Here is an 18,727-nt window from a genome sequence, read left to right as displayed (position 1 = left end):
TATGATAATATACATGTTTCAGTGCTATTCTCTCAGATCATCCCACCCTCGCCTTCTCCCACAGAGTCCAAAAGTCTGTTCTGTACATCTGTGTCTCTTTTACTGTCTTGCATATAGGGTTATCATTACCATCTTTCTAAATTCTGTATATACGTGTTAGTATATTGTATTGGTGTTTTTCTTTCTGGCTTACTCAACTCTGTATAATAGGCTCCAGTTTCATCCACCTCATTAGAACTGATTCAAATGTATTCTTTTTAATGGCTGAGTAATATTCCATTGTGGATATGTACCCCAGCTTTCTTATCCATTTCTCTGCTGATGGACATCTAGGTGAATGAATGAATTAATTAATGACAATTCCAAAGCTAGTAATGAATCCTATGTTTTGTGAAAGTAAATTTTTTTTGAAAAATACAATTTTACCTTTGTAAAAGTAGATTAAAACAAATTATTTAAATATGGAGTTTTCAGAAATACCACTCAGAAAAGATTTTAAACGTTTTCTAAAGAGGTTCCAGAAAGAAAAGGTCACTCATGGATACATTTAAGTGCCTGTTTTCCCCCAAATCCTTTGATGGTTCCAGATAAAAAGGAAATTTCTTAAAAATACATGAGATGCTGAAAAGAAAAGAGCTTGTCATGTTTGGGGCATGGAGGGTGAGCTAGTCACAGATGGTGGAAAAATGGAGTGAACTGGGGTGGGCAGGTGTCCACCCCATCACAGATGAGGGAGTGGAGTGAACTGGGGCGGGGGCAGGCGTCACCCCATCACAGATGAGGGAGTGGAGTGAACTGGGGTGGGCAGGCGTCACCCCATCACAGATGAGGGAGTGGAGTGAACTGGGGGAGCAGGCGTCACCCCATCACAGATGAGGGAGTGGAGTGAACTGGGGGGGCAGGCGTCCACCAGCACCAGGGGCTTCTCCATTTCTTTGTACAACATGCAGTTTTTATAAGGAATCAGGGCTTGTTCCTCTGGTACTAGGCAGACAGTGAAAAGAGATCATGCAAGGAAAGACTGAGGCTGACAGAGCAGGAAACGAACAGGTCAGGGGACAGCAGCTGATCAATACTTATCAAGATTTGCTGGGATGATGGAATACTAAAGATGTGCTACTGTCAACAGGTGAAGACTTGGGGAGAAAACGCACAAGCTGCCTCTCGTGTGGGGGTGGTTTTTAAGGGGCTTGAGGGATCCCCCCACCCTAACACCAGAGGAAAGGATCTCCCTCTTCTTGCTCAGAACTGAAAAATCATTATTTAGGAGGTGGATGAAATCCAAACTATGTGCCTTTCTCTAAGGAATTTAGTAGGTTACATTTTATCTCAAAACTCAGCCCAAGCTACTATGTTCAGTCCAGCTTTTTAATACAAAATGAAATGCCAGACTCAAGATCAAGAAACATCAGAAACTATATTAGACCAACCATTCAAGAGGTGCCATTATTATCACCTCTCGGCCTTTTAGGTAAGATCAAGTGAAGAGGTGCCATCATTAAAACTACTTATATTTGCCAAAACAAATCCATGTCTTTCACCTGGAAAAGCCAACTCCCCCCGTCCCTGCTATTATTTTCCTGCTCTTTCTTGGCTTTTCCTCTTGCAGGAATGAAAAGCCCATCTTCATCATCCCCCTCTCTCCTGTAGATGCCACACAAGCCATTTTTGGTTTTGTCATCTTGTTTCAAGACAGCAGTCAAACACTAGACAGTAGTGTATTTTAATTCATTTTCAGAGACAAGCTCACATGGATTGATTCTTCAGGCCCCCATACCTGGACCTGACATATTACAAAGTCCAAACCACTCTGCATAGTTACATTAAACAGACTCTTGTGCTGTGAATTCGCTGGGTGCAGGGAGCAGTGAAACATTCCCGAGACAATCACGAGACATGCAGAACGCCAGCCAGAAGCATGGGTCACATTCAGGGGTCTTGCTGCAGGGAGCATGAGGCTGTATTTTGTGTGTGCTGACGATAGTATAGGATAAGCCATCTGTGTTCAAGGGAGCAAAGCATCCAATGTTCCTCTTGAACTTTAAGGGGTGTCTTTCCAAAAGAACTGTGGTTCCAATCCTTACACTTCAGAGCCAGATATTCCTCCGAGTTGTATGTGTTGCTCCTTGGAGAGTCAAAGCCAAGCCACCATGAGCATGAAAGCTGGCTGACCCTACCCTTCCCACTTCTCAGCATGGAAGGGCTACGTCATTCACCCCATGAGTCCAGAAGAACCCCCCATCCCAGGTGTGAGCGTGGATGCAGGCCAAGCAAGCCTTGCGTACCCGAGTCAGTGTGCCTGGAGCTATGTTGGTGTATCCCCCGTGCAGGCGGGAAGTGCCGCTGTTTCCCCGGCTGGATCGGCTGCGGGCTGTCTGCCCAGCGGCCTCTAGCCCATGTGCTTATATTGGGACCGGTCCCTAGGGATCTGGACCTGGTTGGCAGTCATCTTGTGGTGGATGTGGTAAATCACCAGCGTGACCACAATGACGAGGCCCAGGATGAGCCCCAAAATCAGCGGCAAGGTTTCCTCCAACTGCTCCCGCTCATCCACTGGGCATTTATGCTCTGAAATGTGAAAGAAAAAGAAAGGCAATGAGCTCCTACCAAAAGATCCTGAATCATGATTAACTCCTACCAAGATATTCTGAATTATGATTAATTATGATTAATTAAGTCCACTTAACAAAACCAAAAGGCAGATAGAGATGAAAAGACTTCTCAAGAAAAGGGAGGAGATATGTATATACACATAGCTGATTCACACTGTTGTATAACAGAAACTAATGCAACACTGTAATACAATTATATCCACCAATCCCCCTCCCCCCCACCCTCCACCCACCCACCTTGAGAAAAAGATTTCTCAAGGAAACTTCAGGGAGATCTTTTCTTCAGAAACAATATTTCCCAACCAACTCTAAGACTTAATCCCTTAATATTTCTATACAGTGTAAAACAAAAACTTATCAATTAAATAGGACAACATTCAAGTTCTTGGATTCCTAGCCTAGGTTAATAAACCATCCAGGACTTCCCTGGTGGTACAGCGGATAAGGATCCACCTTGCAATGCAAGGAACACTGGTTCAGTCTCTGCTCTGGGAAGATTCCACATCCCTCTGGCAACTAAAGCCTGTGAGCCACAACTAGCGAAGTCTGGATGCCCTAGAGTCTGCGCACTGCAACCACTGAAGCCCCTGCGCCTTGGGCCCCTGCTCCGCAGCGAGAGAAGCTGCTGCCACGAGAAGCCTGTTGCCACAATAAAGAGCAGTCCCCTTCACTGCAGCTAGAGAAAGTCCAAGTGCAGCAACAAAGACCCAGCGCAATCAAAAGTAAAACATTTTTTTAAACATCCAGGTTATTTATGTAAAATTTCAGAGATTTTGCATTAGACACAGCCACCATCATTTTTAGTTTTTATTTAATCTTAAAAATTTTTATTGACCTACACAGAATTACAGACAAATAGGCATCTTTCAGAAAGTCTGAAAATACCAAGTGCTGTCAATGGTAGAGAGCAATTGGAACTCTTATCCACCATCAGTGGGAAATGATACAACCACTTTGTAAAACTATTTAGCAGTTTCTCGTAGACTTAAGTATACACCTACCTTGTACCCCAGCATTCCATTCCTAAGAATTTACCCAAGAACTATGGAAACACACAGACACAAAAAACTTGAACATAGAAGTTTCATTCATAATAGCTGAAAACCAGAAACAACTAAATGTCTATCAAAGTGGAATGGATAAATAAATGCTGGTATATTCCTACAATGGAATGTAAACAATACTAAGGAATGAACTATGGCTACAAAATGGATGAATCTCAAAAACATGATGTTGAGTGAAACTGTCAGACACAAAGGAGTACATGTTGTATGACTCTATTTATACGAAGTTCAAGAATGGATAAAACTAAGTCTATGGTGACTGAAGTCAGAAAAGTGGGGAACAGTATGTCCTGGGGAACAGGACACCAGAGAACTTCAGGCGTGAAAAAAATACTCCAGTGTTGATTTAGGTGCAGGTTGTGTGGTTGCAAGTCTAGGTAAAAACATACTGAGTTAATATTTCAGATCTGTGCATTTTGATATATGTACATTATAGTACCATCTTTTAAAAGTGTAGAGTTTGGTAGATTTACACCCCACAACCCCACACATCAGAACTTGTGTTAGAATTATGGTGCCAAAGGTATTATCCTTAAGGGGATAAGGACTTTGGTATATTTATGGGGAATAATGTCTAATATACCATCCTTAAAGGAAGATGCAAGAGAAAAACATGACATATTTTGGCAAAAAATTATGGTTAAGATAGTTCACTTTTTAAAAAACTTTTTGCTGCCTTAGAAAAAATGACTGAACTAAACATATAACAAGAAGGAGGATATAAAGAGAGTATTAAACTATGGACAAGTCTGGGACTTCTTGTCTGGGCTGGTGGCCAATGGTTAAGACGTTGTCTTCCCTGGTCAGGGAGCAAAGACCCCACATGCCTCATGGCCAAAACAACCCAAACCACAAAACAGAAGCAACACTGTAACAGACTCAATAAAATGGCCCACATCAAAAACAAAAAGTCACTTAAAAAAACAGAAAGAGAAATTAAGGAAACAATACCATTCATCATTGCAACAAAAAGAATAAAATACTTAGGAGTATATCTACCTAAAGAAACAAAAGACCTATACATAGAAAACTATAAAACACTGATGAAAGAAATCAAAGAGGACACAAACAGATGGAGAAACATACCGTGTTCATGGTTTGGAAGAATCAATATTGTCAAAATGGCTATTCTACCCAAAGCAGTCTATAGATTCAATGCAATCCCTATCAAGCTACCAACGGTATTTTTCACAGAACTAGACCAAAGAATTTCACAATTTGTATGGAAATACAAAAAACCTCGAATAGCCAAAGTAATCTTGAGAAAGAAGAATGGAACTGGAGGAATCAACCTGCCTGACTTCAGACTCTACTACAAAGCCACAGTCATCAAGACAGTATGGTACTGGCACAAAGACAGAAATATAGATCAATGGAACAGAATAGAAAGCCCAGAGATAAATCCACGAACCTATGGACACCTTATCTTTGACAAAGGAGGCAAGGATATACAATGGAAAAAAGACAACCTCTTTAACAAGTGGTGCTGGGAAAACTGGTCAACCACTTGTAAAAGAATGAAACTAGAACACTTTCTAACACCATACACAAAAATAAACTCAAAATGGATTAAAGATCTAAATGTAAGACCAGAAACTATAAAACTCCTAGAGGAGAACATAGGCAAAACACTCTCCGACATAAATCACAGCAAGATCCTCTATGACCCACCTCCCAGAATATTGGAAATAAAAGCAAAACTAAACAAATGGGACCTAATGAAACTTAAAAGCTTTTGCACTACAAAGGAAACTATAAGTAAGGTGAAAAGACAGCCCTCAGATTGGGAGAAAATAATAGCAAATGAAGAAACAGACAAAGGATTAATCTCAAAAATATACAAGCAACTCCTGCAGCTCAATTCCAGAAAAATAAATGACCCAATCAAAAAATGGGCCAAAGAACTAAACAGACATTTCTCCAAAGAAGACATACAGATGGCTAACAAACACATGAAAAGATGCTCAACATCACTCATTATTAGAGAAATGCAAATCAAAACCACAATGAGGTACCATTACACGCCAGTCAGGATGGCTGCTATCCAAAAGTCTACAAGCAATAAATGCTGGAGAGGGTGTGGAGAAAAGGGAACCCTCTTACACTGTTGGTGGGAATGCAAACTAGTACAGCCGCTATGGAAAACAGTGTGGAGATTTCTTTAAAAACTGCAAATAGAACTGCCATATGACCCAGCAATCCCACTTCTGGGCATACACACTGAGGAAACCAGATCTGAAAGAGACACGTGCACCCCAATGTTCATCGCAGCACTGTTTATAATAGCCAGGACATGGAAGCAACCTAGATGCCCATCAGCAGATGAATGGATAAGGAAGCTGTGGTACATATACACCATGGAATATTACTCAGCCATCAAAAAGAATTCATTTGAATCAGTTCTAATGAGATGGATGAAGCTGGAGCCCCTTATACAGAGTGAAATAATCCAGAAAGATAAAGAACATTACAGCATACTAACACATATATATGGAATTTAGAAAGATGGTAACGATAACCCTATATGCAAAACAGAAAAAGAGACACAGATGTGCAGAACAGACTTTTGAACTCTGTGGGAGAATGTGAGGGTGGGATGTTTCAAAAGAACAGCATGTATACTATCTATGGTGAAACAGATCACCAGTCCAGGTGGGATGCATGAGACAAGTGCTCCAGCCTGGTGCACTGGGAGGACCCAGAGGAATCGAGTAGAGAGGGAGGTGGGAGGGGGGATCGGGATGGGGAATACGTGTAAATCCATGGCTGATTCATATCAATGTATGACAAAACCCAAAAAAAAAAAAAAAATGTTTAAAAAAAAAAAAAAAAAAACAACCTATGGACAGGTCAAAAGTGGACAAAAACCTATGGACAGGAAGATAAGGGGATGTCAAAAATTATCATGAAAAACAATGAATCCCTATCCTCCCCCACCCTCAATCATTAAGTGGTCAAATAAAGGGGAATTCCTGAGTTCTCTTTCCCTGACTCACCATTCCAAAACTCACAAAGCTCCAGAAACAAGTGCTGTGTATCATTGATTTGACAGAAAAAGCTGGACTGAACTAATGTCAGGCTGCTCTGATTCTTCCTCTCCTTTTTAGCATGAAGATTCATGTGTTTCATTGAAGGGAACAGATTCATTAATATACTTTATTACAGGGGCTGCCATGGCGCTTCTGGATCTTATATAATATACGGATGATGCATTGTATTATCTTCCTAAAGTCCATGTAAGTCAGAAAGAGAAAGACATTAACGCATATATACATGGAATCTAGAAGCATGGTACAGATGAACCTATCTGTGGGGCTGGAATGGGGATGAAGATGTACAGAACTGGCACGCGGACACGAGGGGAGGGCGGGTGATCTGGGAGCTGGGGCCTGACAGACACACACTCCCACGTGTAAAACAGACGGCCCTGGGAAGCCGCTGCGCGGCATAGGCGCTCAGCTCAGGGCTCCGTGGTGACGGAGCCGGCGGGGCGCAAGGCAGGGAGGTGAGAGGGAGGGGTACATGTGTGCACGGAGCTGACCCTCTTCCTTGTAGAGCAGAAGCCAACACAACATTGTAAAGCAACTAGATCCCAATTAAAAACAAGACAAAAACAAAATATTCCAAATTCTGAAAAACATCTGGCCCCAAGGATTTTAGATGAGAGATTGTGAACCCATAAAAGAAAGGCACGTATTCCCCTCTCAGGCTTTAGCCTGCTTTCAAACTTTGCCTTTAGTCCCCAGGAAAAGCAACATTTTACAGCACAACCTAGAACATATGTATACACACATAACTAAAACCAAAGTTTCATAAAACAATGGTTATCTTTACTTTGTGCTTCTAATAAGTTATCCTCCGTTCTATTCTCTTTCATTTAAAACAGTGCTGGCCCCACATAATGATCTTGGGCACTGAGTTTCCATGGGCTGCTCGGAGCAGAAAGGGGACACATATGTGGCTGCACTGTCCCTGCTGGGGGGAGAGCCTGTGTGGTGTGCTCAGTCCTGGGAGGAGACACCACGAGGAGACGTGCACACGGGTTCCCTTCTGATCCAGCTGTGTATCCTTAGCACATCATTGTGGTAAACAGTAGCCGTGAGTACCATTAAAAATAAATAGAATAGTGCTGGTCATGACCCACTGAAGCAGAGCCATCCTCTTTTTGGTATCAGTGTGATGAAACCATCTTCCCTTCTCAGAAAAATGCTTATAAAAGCACAAAATGAAAACATAAGATTACACAGAAAATGGACTACACTGAAATCAGCTATTAAAATATTTTAAAATAATTCAAGGGACAGTTATATATGTATTTATTAGCACACATGTAGGCTGGCTTTGATTGCAAAGCAGTGAGAAGCATAATTGTTACTTTGCAAGATCTGCACAAAATGTGGGCAGAAAATGTCTATGATTTCTACTAGCGACAAAGTCATGGGTGTAACTCATACTACTGTGGGTTGTTACCTTTATTTATAATCCAAGGAAATGTTAAATATTAATTAGAAATCAGTGAAAATAGAGATGCAAATGTTTCCCTTTGAAATTTACAGACCCCCCCCCACCCGCCCCAAACTCTATCCACAAACCCTACGAACACCAGGGTTAAGATCCTGTGCAGTAAACTGATGGGATAACCCACAGGTTATATAAGCACAGAGGATGGTTCCTTGATCCCTGCCTGGGAAAAAAGCATCCCTCGGCTTATCCCAGCTCAGCATCCAGCTTTGGGCGTCCAGAGACCCCTGATTCTCTGTCCGCCTCCACAGGTTTTGGGCTCCCTCATGCCTCTGCCTTGGCTGTGCTCATGGTTCTACAGAAAACAAAACAGAGGCCCAGGGTGGATGGTCTATGACTGGGAAAAAAAAAAAAGCAACCACCAGAGCAGTCATCAGAAAGAACTACAAGTAGTCAGATCAGACAGAAGAGGTGTCACCGGTGGCCGCCAGTGCCCTCAGGTGCCCTCAACCGCAACCTTGGTGCCACCATTGCAATCCTGATGCATCTTAGGGCGTTCTTCCAGATGTGAGATTTATTCTGTTTTGTCTGATGACCAGAGCATTTGAAAGCTGTCCTTACTCCCTGAGATGAGCAAACGTGTAAGAACTCTTCACTGTCTCCAAACGGGCAGCATGGAGATGGGCAAGCCGACTGCTCAGCTCTGCTGGTGCCGCCGGGCCCTCCGGCTGCAGAAAGCAGGCAGCGACGCTGGCTATGCGTGCCCTGCCATCTGATGGGGCAGCGAGAGGAACGGGCTTGCTCCTCTTTTCATATTTTCTCTGGGCTGGCTCGAGACTCCTGTAACTTCAGCAAAATGTATTTTGTGTACTGAGAAAGTGCTAAGATGAGTGGGCTTTGGAGATCTCCGGTTGGAGATAAGCAGAGACTCTCAGCACAACAGTAAATAAGAAAAGCACTAACTGACGGAAGCTGATCTACCAGGTACAGTGTGCATGGGAAGTGCCCATAAACTCCTTCCCACTTCCTATGAGCTCCACCGGACGGGGAGGGTGCCTACACCCCAGAACGGGGCGCAGCACACACCGACAGGGCCTTAGGCCCCTGGCAGTCACCATTCCCACCCATTCCCACGGGCTTTAACTCCAGGGCAGCTTAGACAGCCCGGAGAGCCATCAGAGGCGGACGGCCGTTGGCGGGGTAACTCACACTCTTTCCCAGAGTCTCCATCAGGGTGAGCCCCAGTGCCCACCGGGTACCTGCTCACTTACGCATCTGCACTACCTGCTAGCCTTCCCACCCCACTTTCCCACTCCCCGAGCAGTACTTTTAGAAACACCTAAATAAGCTACCTGCCCTTACATCCTTACGGAGGATTGTTTCTTGGGGAACCCCACCTAAAACGCTAGGCTTCAGGACAGTAGCAAGAACGCAGTTTTCTGTGACTGGCTGGTGACATGGCCCTGCCCTGGGTCTCTGTGTTCCAGCCCTGGACACAGCTCTCTGCAGTGTTAATAACAAGACTGTCTCTCTCTGGATGCTTCCTCAGGAGGCCCTGAGAAGGATGAGTTACCCAGGTAGTATGTTTCCTGGCTGGGAGGTGCCAGGTAAACCACAGGAGTATGCAATGCTCTGGATGGGCATCAGCACACCGTTCCCTGGTTTGCAGCAGGGCAGCCAGCCTCGGGGCACTCTGCTGGGGATGGTGTGCATTCATTTTCAATAGAATACAGATTGTTTTTCTCAGAGTTCTGGGTAAAGTGCAGATCAAGTGGTATCTCCCAATCCCACTGTCAGCAACAATGATGAAGAGCTCAGGAATTCAGGGCACCCGACCACCTTTCTGAAGGTGGCCCCTGCTTTCGCGTGTTTCCCAGCGGGAGCAGCTGAGAAACTTGAAGATGCGAAGAGTTCAGGCTCTGAGACCCAAAGACAGGCTCCGGTCACACTGCTGGCAGCCGCCGGAGCACAGCCCTGGCTGGTCCCTTCACCTCCCTCAGCCTGCTTCTCCACTTAAAAGGGGGTCTCAGCACCCCCTTCACAGGTCTCTCTGTCTGTGTCTCCCCTGGAGAATTAAGAAGGCTCCCGAAATGGCAACCCGCTCCAGTATTCTTGCCTGGGAAATGCCATGGACAGAGGAGCCTGGTGGGCTACCTCCATGGGGTCGCAAAGAGTCAGACACGACTTAGCAGTGTATATGTATATGTGTATATGTGTATACAGTGTATATGTGACTTAAACGCCCATTAAGCCTGAACATTTCACAAAGGGACACAGAGGCACCTTCGTGTTCCATTGCATTTCTTCTGTCATTACGCATGAGAGCTGCCTTTAACTCAAGCCACTGAAATAGTCTGCTCTGTTCCCTCCCGGGGAGGCACCACCCCCATCACAGAAGTCTCCGGAAACTCAAAGGGCCCCACCACCAGGAACAAGCTGGGGAAAGACAAGGGACCCCACACAGCGGGGACAGGCAAGCTGCCCTGAACTGCAGACTGAGCGTCGCCACACCAACTGTATCTTTTATAGAAAGAAGCCTGCCTATACAGATTGGCCCCTTGGTGGTTTATGTTTGCACTGCAGGCTGAGATCAATTAACTCAAAAACCCGCCTGTGCCAAACTCAAATTTTGACACATTCACTTATTTAAAAAACCATCTAAACAAACCATTTAAACAACTAAACATGTAAACATCTGAAAAATGGCCTGAAGATCTGGTCATTTAGGGCCTACCCGCTTTGGACACAAACCCCACCCAGCAGCTGTTCCCCTCTGAAGAGAGAGAAGCCCTGAGCTCTGCGGCCCCCAGAGCTCTGGGCCCCAGGACCCTTCCCCATGCTGTCAGAGGACATCACCCAGACATAAGACCCCTCACACCCTGCTTCCCAACCCCAGGATAGCGGCCCCCAGAGACCTTCTTCTGGAAGGTCCCCACACAACCGCACCCAAGTGCCGCCCAGGAAGCTTGCGCATCACTGCCTCTCACTGTCACATCATTTTCCTTGATCGGCTGGAAATCTCTCAGTCCCCCAGCACCGCCCCCCGACACCCCCCCGCCCCCCGGGTGCCTACAGTTTTCTTTGCACCAGCGTCACCGGGGCGTCCTGGGCCCCGCCTCCAGACCGCGGATAAAAGATCCCCAGAGCTGCGCAGGGTGCAGACGGCGGTTCACCCGGGATGAGGACAGCAGCCAAGTTCAAGGCCCTAAAGGGGTCTGTGTGATCAAGATGTCAGCCCCACTTGAGCGGCTCTGTGAGTGCGGCGTGCGTGTCCACCCTTGCTTTTCTCAGGACCTGTGACCCAGGCAGCTGGGAGACTAGCTCACCTGACGCCCTCATGCGGCGGACCCTGCGCGCACGTGCCAGAAGCCATATACACAGCCCTGCCGGGGTGTCAGACACGTGACCAGACACCACCACCCCACTCCAACGCGGGCAGCCCCCACTCACGCCCGCAAGGCATCGGCCAGACAGCCACGGCCTCTTTCTGTTCTGGGAAGTGGGGTCCAAGTGCCGGGTTCTGAAAGGGCACTCCGAAAGCAATCTTTCAGATTCCACTAAAACAAGTAAAATGACCTCTTACAAAACATGCTGGGGGCAGGTGCTGAGAGGCACAGACGCAAGGAGCCGGCAACAAAAGAAGCCCGGCCACACAAAAGCACACCAGTCCACTGAGTGACTCTGAACGCGGCCTGCCTCCTCCCAGGAACCTCAAGGCGTGAGCCCCAAGGCACCATATAGGAGGCAACATCCTTATTATTATCCAGAAAAGCCTTGGTGAGACAAGTCCAATTTTCCTGTGCTGAATACATCTGCATTTAGGAAGTTACACGTCTTACAAACTCTCTAAGACAGTCCGTTTAGACCCTGGAACTGGACTAAAATTGCTTTTTGTACAAAGAGTTCATTAAGTCTATGCTAAAATAATCACTGATTTTTAGGAAAGTGGCCCCAATCCTTATTTGGTACCCATTTACTCTTATTTTGTACACAACTTTAACATCCGTGAGATTTTATTTCTCCATTCATAAATGACTATAAGCAACAATTTAGAAATAATCCATAGTGGGTTGGGGTGAGATGTAAGGAAATAGTAAAAGCAGCAATTATAGCACCAGTAGTACAAAAAAGTGAAGAAGTGCCTAAAAAGAGCAGACCAGGGAAACACAAAGAGTAATTAGAGACTACTGAAAGTACCCACGTAAACTCAAGAGCGTCTACTGGACGGACTCTGGGGACCCCATGATCCAAAACTTTCAAAGTGAATTTCTGGTCACTAATTAAGTCCAGTTACTTTTAATTATATTTAATATTTTGAGTTTAAGAAAGACATTTCCATTTTATAAATACCTTCATAACCAACAGTATTTTTGAGTGTTAACATCTTGACGTTTAGTTTCAATTTTGTAGGAAACACATTTAGATGGAATAGCGCATAACAGCCCATAACAATGTGAATGTGGAATCACCTCCTCATAACAGGTGAGTACAGCACTGCTGTTCTAAATCTATTAAATTCTGATTTGCTTAGCACTGAAGCATTTGCAGCTCTCTATTAGTTGAGCCTGGGGCTTCCCAGGTGGCACTGGTGTTAAAGAACCTGCCTGCCAAAGCAGGAGACATTAGCGACGCAGGTTCAATCCCTGGGTTGGAAAGCTCCCCTGGAGGAGGGCATGGCAACCCACTCCAGTATTCTTGCCTGGGGAATCCCCATGGACAGAGGAGCCTGGCGGGCTACAGTCCGTGGGGTCGCAAAGAGTCAGCCAGGACTGAGCGACTAAGCACAGCGCATGCACACATTAACCGAGCCCACAGCTTCAGAATGTCAATTCAGCCAAAGTTCACAGGGCAGCTGCAATGTGCCAAGCACCGTATTAGGTGCTAAAAATATGAAGACGAGAAAAAAGCAGGCCTTTCCCTCAAGGAGAGTTTAACTTAGGAATTCCCAAAGGCCTTCTGAATAATCTTGTGTGTACTTTGAGTGAACTTGTGTGAACTTTGAGTGAACTTTGAGTGAACTTGTGTGTACTTGTGTGTGAATAATCTTCTGTGTACTTTGAGAGGGGTAGCTGATGAAAGCTGGATACCTTGGGAATTGTTTAATGATTTGCATGTGACCAGAGCAGGATTCCCTAATATTCTACACATTTAAATGGTGGCATTCACCTGGGGATCCCCAGCCCAAAGGTGAGCATCCATAAAGCAACCAAAATCTCATTTTTTAACCACAAAGAATAAATGAGAATATCAAACTGTCTCTAGAAACCTCCTCTAGACAATTGTTGTTGCTTAGTCACTCAGTCATGTCCAACTCCTTTGTGACCCCATGGACTATCACCCGCCAGGCTCCTCTGTCCATGGAATTTCCCAGGCAATACTGGTAAAGGTTGCCATTTCCTTCTTCAGGGCATCTTCCCAACCGTCTCCTGCATTGGCAGGTGGATTCTTTACCCTGACCGACCTGGGAAGCCCCTTCTAGACAACACAGAGAGAGAAAACAAATGACTAGAGGAATTTGCTTTCCCTATGCTTGTCCAGCGCAAATTGTTGCTAGGTTTGGACAAATTGCAGAATGTGAGCTCCCCTACCTCTGCTGGAATGCAGAAAACCAAGAGAATTGTGGATACTCCACATGCCTCTGCTAGGTCCTGCCCGATCCCCTTTCAGGGCTGTAACAGACTGAGAAGCAGCTTTTTGCACTCCTCAGAGGGAGCAGATCACGGACCCTTCCCTCCTTGGGGCCTCTCTGGTGTCCCTCCCCATAAATATGAACGCTGGACAGAGGCACATCTTCATGAGCCACGCACACACACACACACACACACCCCTATCTCATTTTAATCACACAAAACTTAGATTTTCTACTTAGTGGTAGAACCTAGGGCTGGATGTGTCTAGAGATCATGAAGATACTGAAACCCATATAAGCAAAGACCTTTCTCCAATCCACGGCTCTCTAGATAACTGCTTGGAATTTTCAGCTGCCTTTTCCTTGGGAAACTTGCATCAAAATTGTAGGCTTTTTTCCAGCTGACTGTCTTCCTATCCAGTCTCCTCTTTTGCCAAAGGAGGGGAAAAAGAAAACAATGGAAAAAATAAGGGAAATTGGGAGGAAGGAAAAAGGAACAGAGGGAGAAGGAGAGAGGAAAAGAAGGACATGAAGGAGAAAGAGCAGGAAGAGCCATTTTTTCAGTTGGCTTCCTTTAGTCTTTAAGACGCGTCGCAGAGGGAGGCAGGGCCATGCTACCCTGAGACAGTCCAAGTGAAACAGCCTAGCGCCCTGCAGGTCACCTTCTGTCTCCAGCCTGAGTCAACCTCGGCTTCTTTCCTTCCTCCGGACTCCCCACCCACCTACCTTCACTGAAGACAAAGTCAGAGACGATGTCAAAGGGCTGGATGTGGACTGCGGACAGGATCATGGTGACTGTCTTCTGTGGGTCGCTGGAGGCTAGTGAGATGGTCTGCTGAGCTTGACATTCATAGGACTTCCCGGCTGGGGTGACCAAGGCAGAGAGGTGATGCGAGTTGGCTGTGTGCTTCCCAGCTGCAGGAAGGGTCCAAAGCAATGGTCAGGCTCCTGTGGCTAGCAGAACCCTCTTCATGGTGATCCAGACAGCTGGCTCTTGCCTCTTAGCCCACTCGCTGGCATGCCCTGTTACTCTGTCTGCCTAAGGCTCTGCAAATGTGAATGCCTCTGTCCTTTCATGAGCATGGGCTCCTTAAACAGTAATCTGGAAATTCTTTTTGGAAGCAGAGAGTGATACCTAAACCTCCAATCCTTTTTACTACATAAGATCTAACAGAGATTCCAAAAATATGCAAAGAACAGTGACTTGGTTTTCTACATCTCACACTGCTCTGCAAAAAATAAAATATCTTTCTCAGCAAAGCACAGCGGCTGCTAGTGCTCTGGGCTGATACCCCTGTACAGACACCTAATTTCTGGAAGCCTGCCACCCTCTCTCTTCTCCTTCCCAGGATTAAAATTTTCCTTTTTTCAGTCTAATTAAACTGTGGGAAATATTTGAGTATAAACTTTGATAAAGAGATGAAATTTCCCTTTTTACTGGATGATAAGGGGTGAAATGGAAGAGATGACATATATATCTTTGTATATGTTCAATAAAAATCTTGTCCTAACTCAGGTGCCCAGGTGATGGATGGCTTCATTATTAGTAGATCAGACAGTCTACAAAATAAATATATAAGTTTAAATGTGGTCTTGAACAGTGCCTGAAGATGCCAACATTATTATTTGGAGCTTGGATGTTCCTTGCCAAGATATTTTTGGAGGATCTGGGTGAGCTGATGGAGTGATGGGCATGAAAAAAGTAATAAATTTAGGACACAGTTCAGAATCCACTCTGGGGTGTCTGCAGTCGACTGAAGATGTGGTGAGGCCTGAGCCATGGGCCAAAAGATCTGAAAGGTCATCAAATTCTGACCCAAAATGAAAGTCATACTGCCCCCTTGGAATTTTAGCGCATAAGAAGAAAAAACCGGGGTGCAGAAGGAAATAAAAATACAGCCTTTGTCCTTCTCCGCATTCCTCTAAAGGACAAATCTTGAGAAAACCATCCTGAGGCAGCCACGGCAGATAGGCCCTCAGGAGAAGTCTCATCCCGGTCAGGCTATGGCGAAGGCCTTCAGGCCCTGAGTTTGCTGCGCCTCTCCAAGGCCTTAAGGCCAGAGGACCCAGACGCGCTCTCTTCCTCCATCCCAGAGAGTCAGCCCGGGGCGTTTCCAAAACCCTAAGGCATTCCGCTTCCACACCTGTGATCCCAGCAGCGTCTGCTTTTCCCCAGGGTCCCTCTCCAGACCTGCTGACCTCTACTCACCACTGACCGCGTCTTTAAAGTGGGTCTTCTCTGAGGAGTCGTAGACAAACTGGACTTTGCTCAGCTTCCACGTTGCCTCGGGTCCCTTGGACGTGTTGTGACTTTCCTGCGGAGCGGAAGAGGTGCGCGTGAGCCGCCCGCGCAAAGAGGGCCCGGGAGGCAGAGGGGCGGCCCCTACCCACCCGCACCGCACCCGGAGTCTGCAAGGGCGCCGCCAGCCTCGCTAGCAGTTACCTTTACAAACAGCATTTTGAGTGCGTACGCGCGGTCCACCCAGAACACCTGCAGCTCCGACTCGTCGTGGCCACAGTGGCCCTTCACCTCGGCTCCCCGGGTCAATGAGATATCCGCTTGCTCCGTGATCAGCTGGGAACACAGACGCCCCGCACCCCTCAGCGCGCAGGCCCCCGTGGGGGCTGTAAAGGGCGGCGGGTTCAAACTCCGGGTCTGGCGCGCCTGGGCGCTCCTTCGCGCGCGCTCTCAGGTCCGGGAACATGCGGTTAGATGCTCTGCGTGCAGACCCGGCCGGCCGTTAGGGGAGCGGAGAGAGGGGGGGTTACTTTCCAAGCAGGCGGGGCGAGCAGAAGGCGTTACAAGCCGGAACCCCCATGCAGCATTCAGGAGCAGCCTGCAGGGCTTAGGGGGGAATAGGCGGGCGACCCAGGTCTTCACGGGGTCTTGAGGGAGGGTGCCCTTCGCCCCTGGAGCCCTAGGAACAAGCCGGGAGGGAAAAAGTGCCTTACATCCACGTAATTGCTGGCCCACACATCATAAGGGACAATAAATTTGGCTGCAAACTCTGCCATGAGACACGTCGTCCCATTTTCCCGCACCACAAATATATCTTTTTCAGGGTTAGTGGAAAGGCCTGAGAGATTTTCCACTTCTTGTTCTGCCGTGATTCGAGCCACTGTATCTGCGGAAAAAAACAAATCCTATCTGTTCGGGGCTCAGCGAGCCCACGCGTCTGGGGCTCAAGGTGGAGAGACATCACAGTCCGCAGGCTTCGGGGTGACAAAGTTCCTCGCCGGCTACCACGCGCTCTGCGGGCGTTTCTCTGCCCCAGCGGCAACAAAGTCGACTGCTGCTAACTTATAATAAAATTAAATTAGAAAACATTTAAAGCCTTAATGACTTGTAATCCGACTGGCCTTTTTTCTTCATTTTAGGCTTTTTGTTGTTGTTGCTAAAAAAATTTTTTTCCATTTATTTTTATTAGTTGGAGGCTAATTACTTTACAATATTGTAGTGGTTTTTGCCATACATTGACATGAATCAACCATGGATTTACATGTATTCCCCATCACAAAGGTGTCTCGCCAATGCTCTAAGCCACCAAGCAGGCCCGTGTGAGCACCGTGTCTGGGGTTACCATACTGGTGTGTGGCTCTCTAGGGAATTCCCTGCTACCGAGGGGGGAGGCCCTCCGCAACCCCCCGCTCCCCCAAAGAGAACCGACCCGCAAAACGTGAGGTCCACTTTTTGACCTTAAGCTACCTGCCCTACGGTGCCCGTTTCGTTCTCTGCAAAGAGTGCGCCCTGCTCTGACCGTCCCCAAAACGCTACTCACGGAACAGCATCAGGAGAACTCGAAGCCCATTCACGCCGAGAAGGGCTCTTCTGCGGAGATCCATGCTCCAGGGGCCGCGAATAAGGCCAGCGGGTGCTGCTGCAGAGGCCGCCCGAGAGGGAATCCCTCCAAGTGGCGGCCGGAGGGAGCCGGGCGAGCGAGGGGGCGGGGGCCGCGAGAGGGGGCAGGAGGCGGGCGAGAGCTCGGTGCGCGGGCGGCCGCGGCGCGGACGGTACCCGAGCGGGCTGGTGCGAGTCCGCTCACTGCGGAGGGGAGGATCGCGCGGCGAGGGAGCCGTCCGCGTCTGCTGAAAGAATTCGGTTGTGTTGCAGAAGTGACGGTGGCTGGGTTCGTGCAGAGGTCCAGCGAGACTTGGGAGGGCTCGGATTTTCCCTGAGTCTGTTTCCTCTGCTGCAGTTGCATCCGCAAAGATGATTCTGTCCTGAGAAACTTAATAGCACCTCAGACTTCTTCAATATCCCTACCAGTGATTAGGTGGTGAAGACATCACACCACTGGAGTCCTGGCTTCTGAAAATGCATCCGGTTCCTGAAAGAAAGAGGGAGAGCACCATTTGTTGCTGCTTTGGGGGAGGAGGAGTAGGCAGGAAGAGAGAAGAAAAATGCTATGGCAACAGCGCCTGCATTTTGGAGACATCCCCTTTCTCCCCTGCTTTCAATGAGATCAGGGTTTAAAGTTAAATTAACGCCTCCTCAAAGGAGATCGTCAGTCAGTGCAGTATATCTATTCTGGCTTATTTTCTGTGAGTTCTGTCCTCTGATTGTATGAAGACTTTAGAACGCTGGGGTCAGCCATCCTTGCTCATTATATTGTGGCTACTGTGCCAAGAGGAATGTAAGTGAACTCGAAGTTTGTGAGGGTTATTTAGGTTCTTTTAGGACAATCTCAGTTACATAAACACACACACATAGATATTACTCTCCAGCCTTTAGTGGGACAGAAAAACAAATACTACTGAATTAATTCCTATATTTACATTTTCAGTAGCTTGCTTAATTTTAAATTTTTGCTCTATAAATCAGAATCAGCTCTTTCAGCAATAGATACACTGTCTTAATTGTAGTGATGTCCAAATATTGTATTTCTTAAATGCTATTTCATTATATAAATAATAAGCAAAATAGCAATGTCTTAATAGGGAGCATGTCACAAAGTGTTTTC

The 18,727-nt window shown here is 46.6% G+C and overlaps 1 protein-coding gene across 1 annotated transcript; it reads right to left on the bottom strand.

Annotated features, from left to right (window-relative positions):
- Positions 1–1,783: 1,783 nt before the first annotated feature.
- Positions 1,784–17,667, bottom strand: LAMP5 (lysosomal associated membrane protein family member 5). The gene is made up of 6 exons (XM_061125638.1): positions 17,546–17,667; positions 16,719–16,891; positions 16,210–16,341; positions 15,976–16,081; positions 14,493–14,681; positions 1,784–2,568 (listed from the first exon to the last, which is right to left on the bottom strand). The coding sequence occupies exons 1-6, from the start codon at positions 17,607–17,609 to the stop codon at positions 2,390–2,392; spliced, it is 843 nt and encodes a 280-aa protein (XP_060981621.1). The 5' UTR covers positions 17,610–17,667; the 3' UTR covers positions 1,784–2,389.
- Positions 17,668–18,727: the final 1,060 nt, after the last annotated feature.

This window comes from Dama dama, chromosome 23 (genome assembly GCF_033118175.1).
Source record: "Dama dama isolate Ldn47 chromosome 23, ASM3311817v1, whole genome shotgun sequence".
In the NCBI taxonomy this organism is placed as follows: Eukaryota; Metazoa; Chordata; class Mammalia; order Artiodactyla; family Cervidae; genus Dama; species Dama dama.
This window is presented reverse-complemented; position numbering and strand designations above follow the sequence as displayed.